This window comes from Phocoena sinus, chromosome X (genome assembly GCF_008692025.1).
Source record: "Phocoena sinus isolate mPhoSin1 chromosome X, mPhoSin1.pri, whole genome shotgun sequence".
Lineage (NCBI taxonomy): Eukaryota > Metazoa > Chordata > Mammalia > Artiodactyla > Phocoenidae > Phocoena > Phocoena sinus.
The window spans coordinates 101301450-101319298 of NC_045784.1; the positions used below are offsets into that span (position 1 = coordinate 101301450).

The following is a 17849-nucleotide window of genomic DNA, read 5'->3' on the forward strand; positions in this document are numbered from 1 at the left end:
AGAACCTGGCAAGGCCGAGCGGGTCGGTGTGCGACGAGCAACTGGGGGTGCGGAGGAGGGCAGCGTGCTGCGTCGCGGTTAGCTAGAGGATGGGGTGGGAATGGCGTGAGGCTGGGGCCAGGCCTCGCAGGTATTGCTGAGGGGTGTGTTCCGCAATCTCGGCGGCTGGGTATGCAGGATGCAGCTGGGGGAGGGGAGCCACCATCCCGAGGTAAGGTGGGGGGCCTGACCTAGGCGGGGCCCGACTGAGCAGCGCCGGGAGCTTCGGAGGCCGCGGGGAGGCGGGGCTGAGAGGCTCCGCCCATCCGGCCCCGCCACCGCCTGGCTCCGCCTCCTCCGCTGGCTAGTCCCTGTCCGCCGGGCCCCGCGCGCCACTAGCTCGCGGAGAGGGAGGAGAAAGCCAGTTCCGGAGCCCTCCCTATCCCGGCCCAACCTTTGCTCTAGCGATAATGGCTGCCGAGGATGTGGCGGCGACTGGCGCCGACCCGAGCGAGCTAGAGGGCGGCGGGCTGCTGCACGAGATTTTCACGTCGCCGCTCAACCTGCTGCTGCTCGGCCTCTGCATCTTCCTGCTTTACAAGATCGTGCGCGGGGACCAGCCGACGGCCAGCGACAGCGACGACGACGAGCCGCCCCCGCTGCCCCGCCTTAAGCGGCGCGACTTCACCCCTGCCGAGCTGCGGCGCTTCGACGGCGTCCAGGACCCGCGTATACTCATGGCCATCAACGGCAAGGTGTTCGACGTGACCAAAGGCCGCAAGTTCTACGGGCCTGGTACGGCGGCCGGCCGGGGGCCCCAAAGACAAAAGAAGGGGCCCCGGCACGGGGCTGGGTCCCGGAGAGGGGAGGGGGAGAGGGGCGCCCCGGGGAGGTGGGGGCGGAATGGCGGCAAGCCGGGGAGGGCGGGGCAGGGCGGCTCCCCGGGCGGGTAGGGGGCAAGAGGCGTCCTGGAAGGGCTGCGGGCCAGTGGGGGACGCAGAATTCCCGGTCCGCGCCGCCAGCCCCGGCGTGGGCTGGAGGAAGACGGCTGAAGCGCTTAAGCGGGGGGCGGGTGGGTGAGGTCGCGAGGCTGGAAGGCGGAGGCCGGGGGTGGTGGCACAGCAGAGCGCAGTGTTGGGGGGTTTCGAAGGTATCGGGTTTGAGGGTTCCTGGAAGGAGGGGATGGTGTCCGGCTGGAGAAAGGAAATGAGGGTGTCTCGAGGGAAACCTGACGGGGGGGAGGGCGGGAGGAGGTAGGGAGGTCCAGCCTTGGAGGGGACGCGAAGGCCGATGACGCCAGGAGTAGCCATGGTGGAATGTGAGGTTCTGGGAGAAGGGAATCGGAGATGGGATTAGCAGCAGGTAGGAGCATTGTGCGTGGCGGTGAGTGATGTGTGTGTGCGTGTTCAGTGTATGCGGCTTGTCGTGTGTGTGTGCGTGAGCGCGCGTGCGCTAGGAATGTGGCATGTGTCAGGTATGTGTGTGGCATGTGTTTGGTATGTGTGTGCGCGCGTGCTGTGTGTGGCAGACGGGGAAAGCTGGGAGGTGAACAAGGGAGGCTCCATGGGGGAAGGGAGCTGGATGAGGAAGGCTGAATGTAGCGGACGACAGGAATGTGGCAAGACGAGAAGGTAGCACAGTATTATACTCCGTAGCAGGAGAGAAAGGACTAGAAGCCAAAAAAAAAAAAAAATTGGTGGGAGGGAGAAATGGGAGGATCCGGAGAAACAAGAGGGGTAGGGCTATGACGGCCGCTGGGTGTGGGGATTTCAGGAAAAGCCAACCGGAGGGGAAATGAGGGGTGGGTGACTGCTGAGCTGTTGGAGGGGGACAGGCTTGACGGGGCCTTGGAGATGAGGCTTTTCCAAGCTTGGTTGTGGATCAGAATCACCTGATGCGCTTGAGGTGCAATACAGATTCCTGGCCTGATCTCCATAACCGCGGGAGGGGGGGGAAGATCGAGGAATCTGCATTTTAACAACCCACCCCCAGGCAAATTCGAGAAGAATCCAGGTTTGGAAAGTTCTGCTTTATAGAATGTTTGGATCAGAGGAGGAAGAAGAGATTTTAGCTCCTCCAATATGGATGCTTCTAAAAATAAGGGGGCTCAGGGAGTATGGCCACTGGTCTGGAGATGAGGGAGAGGATAGCAGACAGTGACCTGCCTTCATTCCCGCTCCTGGTCTGTTTTACTTTCCCAGTCCAGCTCATCAAAATCAGATGTGCTAAGGTTCTTAAGGAACTCTCCCACTTAGCAGTTTTTCCTCGTGGAGGATTTTAGAAGACCTGCTTTCTGTAGGCATGTAAAGGTCAAGATAATTTGAAAACCACACCTACATTATTTGTCACTTACAGTGGCACACCTAAAGGCATTATCAGTAAGCGTAATCGTGTCAATATCTGTTCTTACTGAGCTACACCATAAAGCAGTTGAAACGTGTGCCTGCAGCATCATCATATGATTGTAGTTTGCAAAGTCATTGAGAGGAATGTAGGCCTGTGTACGGAGCCCAAAACTGGGAGTCAGGCAACCTGGGTTCTCTGCCTGGTTGGATCACTGACCAGCTGTGTGACCTGGAGCAAAGCATTGTTCTCTCTGGGCCTTAGTTCCCCCTCTTTAAAATGATAAGGATGGCCCACTGTGAGAACTCTCAGTCTCTACCTGCACTATTGTCCAGTGAGGCTATGAATATGTGACAACATCATTTGGAAATTATACTTGATGTTATAAAGGATTCCTAAAAATTATTCATTATTTTTAATGATATTATTGTATGCCTGGCACTTTTGTGGGTGCTGGGAATATAGCAGTGAACAAAACAGGCACAAATCTGCTCCTGGAGCTTACATTCTAGTGACTATACATTCTGGTGAATAATATATATACTCCAAAGACTTTCAATGCTCCCCTCAGATTAAGTATTCTGTGACCATAATTTCTGAAATGGTGAGATCCAAAACCCGTACACTTGGCCTGTTTACCTTCTCTAGTGGAAATGGTAGTATGTAATGATGATTAAAAATAACCATTTTTCTTTGGCATTTTAAAGTTGATCATACATTTCATCTAATTTGTAAAAATAAAAGAATCCTGGTGGATTGAGGTTTCAGGTGGCCAGGTCGTAATGAAACTTGCTCTGTTCTCATACTTGGCATGGTGGTTACCTACAAACTTTTTCATGTCAGACTTGCTACTCAGTCCACCTTTGGGGAAACAACACATTGTTTAAAGTACACTGGCTTCTCTTCATTTACTTGTGCAATATTTAAATGTCTAAAAATCCACTTTACCTACAGGATGATTCACTGCTCTCTTAGACAAAAATTTAGTATCATATATAATAGCATAATACTACATATAATAGCATTCAGATATCTTATAGAATTTTCACAGTCTTCAAGTCCACCCAAAACAGCGTGACAGACCTGAGCCCCGTGCCATCTCTTCTTTGTTGACACTGAAGATTATGTAACCTGTGGATAGATTTCTGAACCACTGATATTCATAAAATGATTTCTCCTGCAGATGCCACATGTTAATGTTTAACACGGTCTAGTCTTGCAACCAAAGATCTCTATAAGACGCTCTTGACTCATTAAATCGTATCAGAGTATGTTTATAAGAAGATGTTTTCATTTACACTTTAGTGTTTCTTATCTTCAGAATCCGTAACTTTCACTGATGCAGCCCAAGTGCCTAGAACAGAGCCAGGCTCCAGGTTCAATATCCAGAAGTTGAATTCTGACCCACGAACTCACTATTATCTTGGATCATTCCCTACTAACACCTTCCCCCCCAGGAGATAATCATTTATGGCTTTTTTATTAGCTGTTTGAAAATCACAAGAAATGAATGCTAATGTATAGCATTTTGATTTAGTTTTAGTTGTTTAAAAGTTTAATGACAACAGGTCTTTCAGTATCCACTAGGTAATGATCAAAGGATCAACATCACTTATGGTTTCCAAATGGAATCTGTCATTCAAAAAGCAGACTCTCCATGTTAATGGGTAAGGAAGCCATTTTCTGTGTGTGAACCACAGAGAAATTGACTGCCTAATAAATAATCGACTTTGGTTTTGTTTTGTTGTTTTGTTTTTAAAGAGGGGCCATACGGGGTCTTTGCCGGAAGAGATGCATCCAGGGGCCTTGCCACATTTTGCCTGGATAAGGAAGCACTGAAGGACGAGTACGATGACCTTTCTGACCTCACTCCTGCCCAGCAGGAGACCCTGAATGACTGGGACTCTCAGTTCACTTGTAAGCGGTTGTTTTTTGTTTTTTTAATTGTGCCTGGATCAAATTTCTACCAGTAATGGGATTCACAGCAGTACAATAGTTATTACTAAGCAGGCTACAACTGGGAAGCATTTTGATAGGCTCCTGAATCTTGGACGGATCAAGTTCATGGCTTGAAGTAATTGCAGCAGTGCTGAGTCACTTGCCGTGATTGCATACCAATTTCTAGCTAGTTCTCTGTGGAAACCTGGGTTTCTGTTTTTTTAAATTTTTGAGAGGTTTGCATAGATTTCACAATAGGATTTGGTGCTTGGTGTGCAGGGGAAAGGAGAGTGGCCATCTTGGCTACAGAAAGAGGGAATTTTCATAAGCCCTCACTTGTAGAACTTGCCGTTTAAAAGCAGCCCACATTTCTGTTAAAGAATGAGAGACTTGTATTCTACAAAACAGCTTCTCTTTGAATCTAATTGAGCGCAACTATAGGCCTCATCTACAAATGATGCTTATAATCTGCCCAGCAACAATGGTGTCTGCGTTTTTAAGAAGAAAGCAAAAAGGAGACACTTGTTTCCTGGCTTATGGTATGGGCTGAGGTCTTTGGGGGGAAGTAAGAATGGGGGTTAAGTTCATATTTTGAGATTTGGGGAAGTGGCTTTTGTCCAACCCAAGTGTTTGATGATCACTTTAGCAATATTTCACTGCTAAGAATTTGAATGATAATTTTTCCCAGCTTTGAAACAGTATATAAAGACAGTGACCACTTCCTTGAGGGGGATTTTTCATTGTAAATGTCATTTTCTATTTGCCATTCTCTATAATCTGTTAAATATTATTGGCTTTTTGGGCTAAATCCAACCATTTTCTTTGAAAACAATGCTGACTTCAGAGGGTTCTGGATTAATAATTAGCCAGGTATGGCTCTACCTTTAGAGTCTGGATCCCAAGCAGACTAATAACTTTCAAGTCCAGAGGCAAGTCTTTTTACTCTGAAAACATAACTCAGCTACCTAACAGTCCCTCACTTTTTGCATCTTCAGGATGCCTTTGTAACAATAGATTCTTCTATATGAAACCAATGAGTCGTAATTCATAACTTAAAAAGCTCCATTTTCTAGGGCTTGCCTTCATCAGTGGGGTAAAAAGTGTGGTTCCCCCAACCCCTTAAACTAAGGCTAGCCCCAAATACTGTTGTGACACTTCAGCTACACTCAGAGCTGGCGTGGATTCCCCTTAAGGCAGGTCTCTGAGGCGCCACCCGGCTTTTATTTGTCTTGCGCAGTCCCAAGCATCCTAGGGACTTTTATAAAATGTTCAAATAGGGAAGTTCCAATTGTTCCTGACGATTATTTCACACCAAAGTAGCTCCGGTTGCCTGGTTAAACAGATTGGTTACCCCTCTAATTCCTACCGATACTCAGAAAGAGGAGTTCTTTTGGCCTCTGACACTGAGATGATTAACCCTACGTTAGCTTGGCCCTTATAATACAGGCAATATGGTGGTTGTCTGCTGACTCCATCCCTTCTCAGGTCCCTTACGTTCTGGTTGCCCTCTTAAATCTATTTTCTCCAACGTCTCCAGTGCTCTCTGGCCTCTGTTAGCACTTCCCTTTAACCACGTATAGCTGTTGCCCCGTGTTGGGGGAGAATTCCGTCTCCTGCTCTCCCCTTCACCCACTAGACTGTTATCACTCCTTCCCTTCACTGTTAGACAGCCATCTAGTAATCCGCGGTTGTCCCTAACCATTGCTCCATCCCTCCTTGCTCCCTGCAGTATGGTTTCTACCCCCACGATTCCATTGAACCTTCTTTCTCAAACGTTTCCAGGGACCTGCTTCTTGCCAATGCTAATTTCACTTCTCCAGTCCCTGTTGTCAGTCTCCAGTCACGTGCCCCTTCAGAGTGGCTCCCTCTCCAGAGTCCCCATTTCGGTCCACGGAATCTCCAGTTTTCACTTCATTTACTCATGTTTCCAGCTTCCTTTACGTGTCTCATATCCTTCCCTTCTCACCCCCACGGACACCCCCTCCTCCTGGCTCTTGTTCCCTCCGCATGTGGATCCACCCGCTGGCCTCCTGGTCACCCTGCTCCTGGGCTCTCCTAACCGTAATCTGCCGTGCCCTCTATACACAGTGATACCGTAGTGGCCACAGCACTGTTTTACCCTGTCATTCCTTTGTCGTAAACTTTCAACGCCCTTTGCCACACCCGTGGGACAAGTCCGGACTCCTCAGGCTGGCTTTCCACATCTGTCTTAGGATTTCCCCACCCTGTTTGGCTAGCGCTACTCCCAGTCTACTCCTGCCAACTTGGTCTCTCTATTGCTCCCCCAGATACATTCGGTCGCACCTGCATGCCTTTGTGTGTGGTACTTGAATTTTCTGGAAACCCCTCCCTCCCCAAGTCCTTCTACACATTTTCCAAAGCATATCCTTCTCCCACAAAGTGTTCTGCAACCCTTCCACCTAACTCATAACAAGCCCTTGCTCTGCTAAACCTCCTATGCACTAACACAACTCATTCTGACATTACCTTGCACATTCGTTGTCAGGCATCGCTACCTGTTCTATATTTCTGTCTGCGGCACAAAACTCTAACTCCCTGGGACTTGGCTGGGACTGTGGTATAAACCACCTTCCGGAAGCCCAACGTGCTATTGTGTCATTCGTAGGCCTCTCACAAATGCTTTCAAATGAAATGTCATGATTTTCTCGAAAGCGCGAGAGTGACCGTTGTATCTTCCTCTCTCCTTCCAGTCAAGTATCATCACGTGGGCAAACTGCTGAAGGAGGGGGAGGAGCCCGCTGTGTACTCAGATGAGGAGGAGCCAAAGGATGAGAGTGCGCGGAAAAGTGATTAAAGCCTGCAGTGGACGCATATCTATTTTTGTATTTTGCAGAATCATTTGTAACATTCCAGTCTGTCTTTAAAACACGGTGATTTCAATATTTAGAAAAGTTTTGAACTTGCTGTACATTTTTTTAATTAACATCACTAGTGACACTGATAAAGCTAACTTCTGCCTTAGAATGCATGATATGTTTGTGTGTCACAAATCCAGAAAGTGAACTGCAGTGCTGTAATACAAATGTTATTACTGTTTTTCTTCTATCTGTAGTCAGTACAGGCTGCATTTGAATTTGTTTTTTCCTGAGAGACAGGTAAGACGTGGGTATTCGCCCCAAACAGGTAAAAATGTCAAATGTGCAAAGTCCTTCAAGCATCAAGGAACAAAGGATCAACTTTTAGTCATGATGTTCTCTGAAGACAGCAAATCCCTTATTTCTCAATCGACTTAACTGCATGATTTCTGTTTTATCTACCTCTGAAGCAAATCTGCGGTGTTCCACAGGCTTTGGTATTGATTAAAGAGAGGTGTCCAATAACAAAACGAAATCTCAAAGCTGGGCTCAATTGCAAGAAATCTACTTTCTTTGTTTCCAGTCTGCATCACTGTCCTTGTCCTCCTTGGGACCCTCAGATGCCCTCACTAACATAGTAATCTACAGTGAGGATTAAAACAGGATGTGAACATTCAAAAGCAAGCTTTGGAAAAAATCAGCTGGCTTGCCTAAAAACCTAAAACACATGAATAAGACTGTAGGGCTATCTTCCCAGTCCCCACGTTCATGGTTATTTTACATGGTTGGACGTGAGAGAGGGGCATGCAGAACAGGAACAGGTGATTGCTCTCCTAAGAGCCTTCACACCCCTGAAGAATAAGGAAACCGAATACATCACTAGCCAAGTGGTTTTTAAAGTGTATTCATAAAGTAACAGTTATTCTTCTGTTGTTACAAAACTATAGCCACTGCAAGAGTAGTAGTCAAGTGTCTTGGTCTTTGATATTGGTCTTTTGGTTAACAATAAACTTAGCTTAAGTAGACTGTACAGTTGTATGAGTTTGTAAAAGTATTATATGAACAATTAGTGAGGTTTCTTGTAGTTGAGTAGTCATTGTATTTTCTTGTGAACTGTGTTTAATGGTTTTACCTCAAATCAGAAAACAAAACGAAGTGCTTTGGTCAGTTAATAAAATGGTTTTACCCAGTTTAGTGTGGTGGGTTGCCCTGTTTTTTTAAACCTTAATCTGAGTAACCAGCTTCAAGAGTTTCACTTTTGAGTGACTTTTTTTGTATTCCAAAAGAGACAAGTAAAGGGGCAGAACTTTACAGAGGCCTCACGCCACAAACCAAATACCAGCTTGTCCTGTTAAAAAAAATAGTGAATTGAATTTATTTTTTGTGACTTGTCAAATTCTGCCTCTTTAAGTCAGAACTTAATAAACTCAGAGGCAGACTTCCACCTTGAGGTCTACGGCAAGGTCACTAAGGAGTAACTCTAGTGAAGACTGTTACCGAGTGCCAAGGCAGGTTTTGTTTTTGCTGTAATGTATCATCGGATTAGTAAAGTGTTCGGGAATCCTTATAGCAGTAAAGTTGATTCACTTTGTGCCGAAAGAAGGATATCAGATTTGCGCGTGCAGTTGGCTGTATAAACACAGACAACCTATTACCCTGAATATTAGTGTTCTGCCATTTTAGTGTTAAAATTGGCAGACTTTTCTTACAAAGGAGGTACTCCGTGAATCAAAGAGGGCTCAAAAGCTTTCCAGCTTTTACGTTCTCAAACCATATTGCCTGTTTTTGTTGTCTTTAAATGTGTCCTTTTCCCCAACTAGTTTTCATTCAACAAATATTCGAGTTGCCTCTTTTGTGCCAAGCAACCTGTTAGGCCATATGCTATGGGGGAAGGGGAGGGAGAGAGGAATTGGGCCACCTTTGCAGCCTGAAATCTCATTTAGATGTGAAGATTAGGCTATTCCCTTTACTAAGTTAAACAGTTGTCTGATGCCAGGAGGAAAACATCCAGAGCCTGGTTAAAAGCTTCAATCCCAAATAGCCGGATTCCCCTCCATTCAGAACTAAATCAACATTGTATTGATTACAGGTAAAGTGGTATTACCATCAGGCAGGACTTTGATCTAAAAACTCAAATCCAGTTCGCATAGTCGTAAGCCATACTATGTAAAAGGCGCCATTTAAGAAGATGAGGGAGTGGTGGTTTCAGCAGGGGAAGGGTCCGCTGTTTGCTCCCCACCTGCTTGCTTCTGGCCCCTGCCCAGATACACTGTTCTCAGTCCCAGCATCTATGGGTCAGAAGCAGCATTCACTATGCGTTTGTGGTATCTGTGGCCTCTACACAATGTCCTCTTCACCTTACCTCAGAGGGCCAAACTTCATGCAAATCTTCAATCCAGAACAAGCAAGAACAGCCCTTGCTGTCTCAGAAAGAGCTCTTTGAACCCAACAAGAACCCTTTCAGCTCTAAAGTGCCCAGTTTTTCTCTAAGGTACAGTCTGCCTTTGTTAGGGATGCTTAGAGGTGGTTTGCTGTACATTTCATGTGAAAATACAGCTAAAGCTTGCAGGGTCAAAGACTGATCACTGAAGCCCCTCGTGTCTCTGACTTGTTTCTGGATGTTGAGTAACTTCAACACTTCTACCAAGGCAAGGCCTGAAGGGATGAGATGAAATTCTGTGGAGTCCGTTTTGCTACCTTTAAAGAACTGATAAAACCTTTGCTGAAGGGAGAATACTCTTGAGTCCAAATACCATGATTTTAATTTATCCAAGATGAAAACACAACTGTGGTTTCATGAGCTCTGACAGGCAATTACCATAAACTGGGGAAGTTGCCTCGAAACCATTGAAACCAGACATATATTTTCAGAGAATGTTACTGCAGGTGTGCAACCTTCTAGCCAGTACATGCGGTCAATGAACAAAGACTCCATGACAACTTTACTTTTAATATATCTGAAAATCAAATATGTATTATTTCTCTACCAATGCAAATGACAAAAAGGATCAACAACGTTAGTGCAAAGCAGCATACCACGGGTAGAAATCCCAACCCCCCAAAGTGGAATTATCAGCATTTAAAAGTTCACATTTTGAACAGTCTTGCAACAAGTGAAAATACATTTATTTGGTTCTTATTTTCCAAATTACCAGGTTACATGGCTTTCTACCCTGAGAAATCCAAACAAATTGAACAAAAACGCACTGACAGATTTTTAGCTTTCTTAAAGCACTATTAGCAGCACGTACAAGGAAAAACATCTATTTTAAAAGACACAGCTTAAAGTTCAGGCCCTCACTTAATGGGACATAGGAAAAAGACATGAGAAAATACTTCTGCGCCACTTAAACAACAGCACAACAAAGAATAACAATGTTAACAGAACGTGATTACAACATTTTCGGCTCTGTCTCATTCCTTACTAAGCCAATTCATTTGAAAAGTTCAGGATAAATTGCTCTCTTCCTTGTTTAAGGCCTACACACCCCCCAAAAAAAGAGGTTTACTCAAATCTAGAATGCATTACCACGAGACATAAAAATCCAAGGTTGTACGGAAAGTAAACATAAAACCAGTAATTTTACTTTCTTCTAGGTCCCAGGATGGTATTTAGCAAACAAAACAAGACCAAATTATTATATAGAAGTGACTTAGCACCAGTTCTATTATACAAAAGAAATTTTTAATTGCACATGCTGTATTCTGCAATTGTTTTCACGCCTAAAATCTCTGCAAAGAAAAATTATCGAATGACAGAAGAGACTGAGTTGGGGTTTTTTCTTTTTCAAAACAAGCATAGCTGCTTTCCATTACAAACCCATAATGCTCTTTGTTTCAAGGGCATGAAACGTGAAAAAATAAGGAGGTGGGGTCTCACTGGAGGAGAATAATACCTGGTTACCAAAAGCTGTCTGACAAAATACAAGCTGTTAGTAGTTTAAAAGCCTACTCCGGACAACAGTCCTCTGAACGTTAATAATCACTGCTAGCCCTCAGAGGAGAAAAGGCACTCGCCCTAGGAGCAATGTTTCAGATTGGACAAGCCAAGCCTGGTTTTGATGGCAGAGTCACTGGCTTGCGAGTGGAATTGAATATAAGGGAGCCAACAAATCATTCATTGATAATAAGTATAATCAATCTGCTATGTTACATTCATGTCTGAACTTTTGCTTGTACTGGCATACCTCTGTTAAATGCTATTAGAGGAGATCAATGAAACAACTTGTGGCTCTTACTTTAGATCAATTAGAAGATTTTATAGCCATTTCAGATATCAGGTTGCTCAAGAGGGTGGTTATGAGCACACAGCGTGCCTCTGGGCAACCACAAGGACTGGCATCCTACCTTGGCTTTACCAGCCTGGTACTTTTCTATGGACTATCAAGTTAGGACTATTTGAAATGAATCATGTCATATGAAAATGTTGCCTTCCACTACTTCAGTGGATTAAAATCACCTTTTCCCCACTGCAGGCAATCTCATCTCATTGAGGTCTTCAATTGCCATGTCAGCTATAGCTTCGTTGGAAGAAAAAAAGTCATCTACTGCCCCCTGAGGTCCTAAATCCAATATAAGGCAGAATGAATCAGCCGAGCTTTCAATAGAACATGCACTGCATTAAGATGTATGTCTTTACGAATCTATAAAATATCTCAATTTAAAAACATATTCAAGGAGTCCAAAACCAGCAGGTAAAAAGATAAATTGCTTATGTTAAGAGTTTACAAATCCGGCACACATACAATTTTTCCCCCGCTAGAAAACTATGGGCTTTACCCATGACTCTTCCTAACTCCATGGCATTATTGAGGATTGAGGAGGCACTTGTTACTGTTTTATAAAAGTCAGTTTTGGGATATTCAGTGGCTTTTCACAAACTGATGTCACCCAACCCTGAGTGAAAGGATTACATAACCTGAAATGGAATACTGTCACGTCCTCTCTTCCTAAGTGCCATTACTGGTGCCCCAGGATCGTTCAATATTTCCTTTGGCAAATCCCATGTTATATCGCCTCAATCCTGTTGCTTTTCTAGGATGGAATGACATGGGGTTCTTCCAAAAAAACAACTCTGCTAATGGTCCACTATCTGTGTAAACCTCAAAGGATGATCTGAGCCCCTTTTAGATTCTTCTTCCAAGGCTTTGTTTCTAAAAGGACAACTCTTTAAGTCCTATGAACATATTAATAAGACTAATTTCTTTCTAGTAGATGCTCATGGAACTGTCTAATGTCATGAAGAAGTCTATCATATGTTCTAGGTGTCACCTCTCCTCTTATCTATAGGTGTTTCTAGATAAAAGTCAGGAAAGTTTGTTGCTGCACATGGTGTTCTGACCAAATTAAAGAACAAGTAAAAAGATCATTATTCATTCACTGCCATTCCCTCTGAAGATAAATGATGCTAAATGATAACGTTATGACAGCTGAAGAGCCATAGAGGGCTATCTTAACTCCTCTCGATGTTAATTTGCTCCTTTGATGGCACCGAATTGAAGTTGCAATCGAACTGTAGAAATGTCTATCCTTGGATAAGGACGTTTCGCAAGCACATTGTTTTACCAACCTTCAGAATCTGGATGTTTTGTGTTTCCAAAGTTTGCCAACACACCTGCAACACACACACACACTTAGATCTATGCTTTATCCTTTGGCAAGAGAAACAAGGTTTCTTTCTTTCTTGCTCTACATTTGGTCTGAAATTTTCTTCTTGCACATTTTTATTGTGAGTAAGAGTTTCCTGATCTAAGAGACCTTCAAAACATTTGATAATATAAAGAACTAGCGTGGTTGTTTCCTAAATAGCTTCCGTAGTCAATGTGCTCCTGACTGTTATGTCTGGTATAGTAATTATCAGAACTCAGCATGGAATCTTCAGAATTCTCATATCTTTTAAACCTCCTTGCATCCTGGTTGTATTCTGACTTCCGTGGAGCCTCTCTTCTTTTGGGAAAATCCCCCAAATAGGAAGCATTAGCACTTTTTGATGATGTTATTGGCACATGAAAGGGCCTACAGTTCACTTTCTGGTTAAATGTACTATCACTAAACTGCATCCTCTTTCTTGTGACAGTGTCTAACTGATCACTGGCACTGGACTCGTGGTGGTAGCTTTTATCAAATAAGTATTTGGGGGCCAATATTCCCCTCTTTTTGCTGTTGCTCTTCTCATCTCTAATAGAATTGTTTTCACCCTCAAGCCGTGAACATCTCAGTTCATAATTGGACCTCTTGCCTGGTTTCCTAAGCTCGTATTTAGAGTATCTTTCCTCCTCATGTTTCCACTCTGAATACAAGGTTTGCTGACTTGACCTAATTTCTGGATCGTAAGTGATGATTTCATCAGTGTCAAGAGATCCCTTTTCTGGGGAGCTATCATATGTGGCCACAGATTTCTCTTTCTCCTCTTTGTTTATACTAAGGATTTCACTGAAACATTCAGAATCACTGCTAATTTCCTCTAAGAAATCTGTCAACCTCAAATCAAAGTCTGCTGACCTGTTGGGCGAGGAAACTTGGCTTTGACTTGTGGATATGGAATCTTGGACCTGGTAAGCATGAGTCTGTTCCAACAGATGGCTCTTTCCAAAAGCCGGGGATGGCCGATCACCAGCTTCACATACTGTGTCCTCGCAATGATGTTTAAACCCCTTAAACATTCTACATTCTTTGGCATAATCCACTTTTCCCCTCTTTTGTGGTTTATGCTCAGGATCCTGAGTACAAATCTTTGCGCAGGAATCGTCTTCTTGCACCTGTTCTCTCCTATCTAGGTTTTGCATTTGGCTCAAACTGGTTAAATGACGCTTATGTTTTCTCAAGTTGATTTGAAATCCACTTCCTTTCGCATGGACGGCCCTGTGCCACTGACATGTGCTTGTTATGTGACTTGGTTCTAGGCAGATACGGGCATATTTTGGAGTGTGATAATAGTTAAGAATATAGTCAATAAATTCATCTGTTTCATAGATCTTCTGTTTCCTGCCATGGTCTCTCTCAACTAATCTGGAAGAATAGGATTTATTAGAACCATGGTAGTCTTCTTTCGCAAGAGATTGACCTTGAATCATTGCAATTTGCAAAGAATTCCCATCAGGGAGCAAACTGTGATTGTATTCACTGGTTAATAATTTTCCAGTTCTCTCTTTTCTAGCTGAATATCTTAATTGTTTTCCCCCAAGGTAGTGGGAAGATTTACGTAAGTGAGCAGTAGCTCTTTCCTTCATTTTTTGTTTTCGCTTGTTATCTGACTTGGAAACCTGATATCTTGGCATTTCCTCCTGATTTTGAAGATACCGCGTGTTTAACTCTTCTTTCTTCAGAGCTCCCAGTGTGGTCCCCGGAGCACGATTAGCTTTGGAGACTGCAACATCTACCTCCCGTGGGTTAAATTGTATAGACCCCTTCAAAGAAAAAGGTTAAAAATCTCACATGAAAAACTAAACAGACTAAAATTTTCAAAGAAAATTGGGCTTTCTAGCATTGTTCTGTAGAGGTTTCTAACTACACCTAGGATAGACCGAAATTAGGAACAATATCACACTGAAGAAACAGGAGGTACTAAATTAAATGTCTCGGTCTAACAGGAGCTGCTTTCATTAGGTCTGTGCCCGTCTTTATGTTAGAAGGCACCCCGGTTTACATACCTTCAAAAGCACATGACCCTTCGTACACCCAGACAAAACTATAATTCAAAAAGATACATGCACCCCTATGTTCATAGCAGCACTATTTACAAAGCCAAATCATGGAAACAAGCTAAATGTCCATCGACAGATGAATGGATAAAGAAGATGTGGTACATATATACAATGGAATACTACTCGGCCACAAAAAAGAACAAAATAATGCCATTTGCAGCAACATGGATGCAACTAGAGATTTTCATACCAAGTGAAGTCAGTCAGAAAGAGAGACAAATACCATATGATATCACTCATATGTGGAATCTAAAATACAGCACAAACAAACCATCTACAAAACAGAAAGAGACTCACAGACATAGAGGACAGACTTGTGGTTGCCAAGGGGGCGGGGGGGGGGGGTGGAGGAGGGAAGGACTGGGAATGTGGGCTAAGCAGATAGGAAATATTATATATAGGATGGATAAACAACAAGGTCCCACTGTATAGCACAGGGAACTAGATTCAATATCATGTGATAAACCATAATGGAAAAGAATATTTAAAAAAAGAACATCTGTATGTATATAACTGAGTCCCTTTGCTGCACAGCAGAGATTACCACAACACTGTAAATCAGCTATACTTCAATTTAAAAAAATTTTTTTTAAAGCACATGACCCTTTTTCCTTTCTTCACAGATGGATGAGTCTACTTACTGTTCCAGGTATTGTGCTAGGGGCTGGGGACATGAAGAGGATTAAGAAATGCTCTAGAGCCCTCCCTGGGGCTACAATCCTAGAACAAGAAAAGACTGATGGGTGAAATGTGTGTCTAAAAGGGTCAGCTGCCTTTGAAAAAGATAAACAAAGGGCTTTCTGGGCTATAGTCCAGCCTCTTCCCATGGATTGCAGAGGGGCGTGACCCTGAGCTGCCCACCTCACCCGCCCCAGCTGGAAACAAGACAGCAAGCAGAAAATATGGCTGTGACAGCGGTCCTCTCTGTGGTGCTCTCTGCTCTGCACGACTGCAGGGCAGGTGAAAGGTCCTACACACGGGCCCTACCTCGCTGGGAGAGCTTGTACTGAGCTCCCACTGACACCTGGCACAAATCAGGGCACAGAGCTTACCCAGGACTTGGAATTAGAACCTGCGGACTGCATAATCAGTGTAAGGTATTGATGAGGCCAAGAATTAGGCACCACACATATTTAAAGAGAGAAATTCTTCAAGAGGAGTCACCCTTGGCAGTCATTAAGGTAAACTAAAAAAGATCGAGCTCACCTTATTGTAAAGGGAAATGTGAGGTTTTTCTGATCCTGATTTCATGCAGTTTGATTGGCCACACCAATGAGAACAAAAAGCTGAGATGGCAAATACACATAAAATTAACTCTATCTAAAATGAATGCCACGCGACCTCCCTGGTGGCGCAGTGGTTAAGAATCCGCCTGCCAATGCAGGGGACACGGGTTCGAGTCCTGGTCCGGGAAGGTCCCACATGCCACGGAGCAACTAAGCCCACGTGCCACAACTACTGAGCCTGTGCTCTAGAGCCCGAGAGCCACAACTAATGAGCCTGCGTGCCACAACTACTGAAGCCCGCACGCCTAGAGCCCGTGCTCCGCAACAAGAGAAGCCACTGCAATGAGAAGCACACGCACCACAACGAAGAGCAGCCCCCACTCGCCGCAACTAGAGAAAGCCCGTGTGCAGCAACGAAGACCCAACTCAGCCAAAAATAAATAAATAAAATAAATACATTAAAAAAAAATAAAACGAATGCCATTCACTTTTCATATTTAAGAACACTGAATATGGCTTTTTAAATTAACACTTTGGGAGGGCTTTCTGGCCTTTACTCTGGGACATCTGCTGAGTGTGGTTATCTTTAGGAGGCCAGTAAGTGGGAGAACAAAAAACTTCCAAAACTGAAACTCTCCAAGCAAAACAATTGGCCTGTGATGTGAGACATTCCTTAGCAAATAGTTTAAGACTAGACTAAGGGACTTCCCTGGTGGTGCAGTGGTTAAGAATCCACCTGCCAATGCAGGGGACACGGGTTCCAGCCCTGGTCCGGGAAGGTCCCACATGCCACGGAGCAACTAAGCCCACGTGCCACAACTACTGAGCCTGTGCTCTAGAGCCCGAGAGCCACAACTAATGAGCCTGCGTGCCACAACTACTGAAGCCCGCACGCCTAGAGCCCGTGCTCCGCAACAAGAGAAGCCACTGCAATGAGAAGCACACGCACCACAACGAAGAGCAGCCCCCACTCGCCGCAACTAGAGAAAGCCCGTGTGCAGCAACGAAGACCCAACTCAGCCAAAAATAAATAAATAAAATAAATACATTAAAAAAAAATAAAACGAATGCCATTCACTTTTCATATTTAAGAACACTGAATATGGCTTTTTAAATTAACACTTTGGGAGGGCTTTCTGGCCTTTACTCTGGGACATCTGCTGAGTGTGGTTATCTTTAGGAGGCCAGTAAGTGGGAGAACAAAAAACTTCCAAAACTGAAACTCTCCAAGCAAAACAATTGGCCTGTGATGTGAGACATTCCTTAGCAAATAGTTTAAGACTAGACTAAGGGACTTCCCTGGTGGTGCAGTGGTTAAGAATCCACCTGCCAATGCAGGGGACACGGGTTCCAGCCCTGGTCCGGGAAGGTCCCACATGCCACGGAGCAACTAAGCCCACGTGCCACAACTACTGAGCCTGTGCTCTAGAGCCCGAGAGCCACAACTAATGAGCCTGCGTGCCACAACTACTGAAGCCTGCACGCCTAGAGCCCGTGCTCCGCAACAAGAGAAGCCACTGCAATGAGAAGCACACGCACCACAACGAAGAGCAGCCCCCGCTCGCCGCAACTAGAGAAAGCCCGTGTGCAGCAACGAAGACCCAACTCAGCCAAAAATAAATAAATAAAATAAATACATTAAAAAAAAATAAAACGAATGCCATTCACTTTTCATATTTAAGAACACTGAATATGGCTTTTTAAATTAACACTTTGGGAGGGCTTTCTGGCCTTTACTCTGGGACATCTGCTGAGTCTGGTTATCTTTAGGAGGCCAGTAAGTGGGAGAACAAAAAACTTCTGAAACTGAAACTCCTCAAGCAAAACAATTGGCCTGTGATGTG

The 17849-nt window shown here is 44.4% G+C and overlaps 2 protein-coding genes across 2 annotated transcripts in view; one reads left to right on the forward strand and one right to left on the reverse strand.

Annotated features, from left to right (window-relative positions):
• The first annotated feature begins 355 nt into the window (after positions 1 to 355).
• Positions 356 to 8267, forward strand: PGRMC1 (progesterone receptor membrane component 1). The gene is made up of 3 exons (XM_032621016.1): positions 356 to 774; positions 4084 to 4239; positions 6972 to 8267. Exons 1-3 carry the CDS (start codon positions 450 to 452, stop codon positions 7073 to 7075), a joined length of 585 nt encoding a protein of 194 aa, XP_032476907.1. The 5' UTR covers positions 356 to 449; the 3' UTR covers positions 7076 to 8267.
• Positions 8268 to 12835: 4568 nt separating this feature from the next.
• The window catches only part of LOC116748128 (A-kinase anchor protein 17B), a 113652-nt gene continuing 108638 nt past the window's right edge, over positions 12836 to 17849 (reverse strand). The window contains exon 7 of the mRNA XM_032620990.1: positions 12836 to 14482. Coding sequence (XP_032476881.1) covers positions 12836 to 14482 — 1647 coding nt within the window. The remainder of the gene's footprint in view (positions 14483 to 17849) is intronic.

Coding starts and splice junctions, on each gene's coding strand:
- PGRMC1 (XM_032621016.1), top strand. CDS start 450: ATGGCTGCCGAGGATGTGGCGGCGACTGGCGCCGACCCGAGCGAGCTA. Junction 775..4,083: donor CCGCAAGTTCTACGGGCCTG/GTACGGCGGCCG, acceptor TTGTTTTTAAAG/AGGGGCCATACGGGGTCTTT. Junction 4,240..6,971: donor CTGGGACTCTCAGTTCACTT/GTAAGCGGTTGT, acceptor CTCTCCTTCCAG/TCAAGTATCATCACGTGGGC.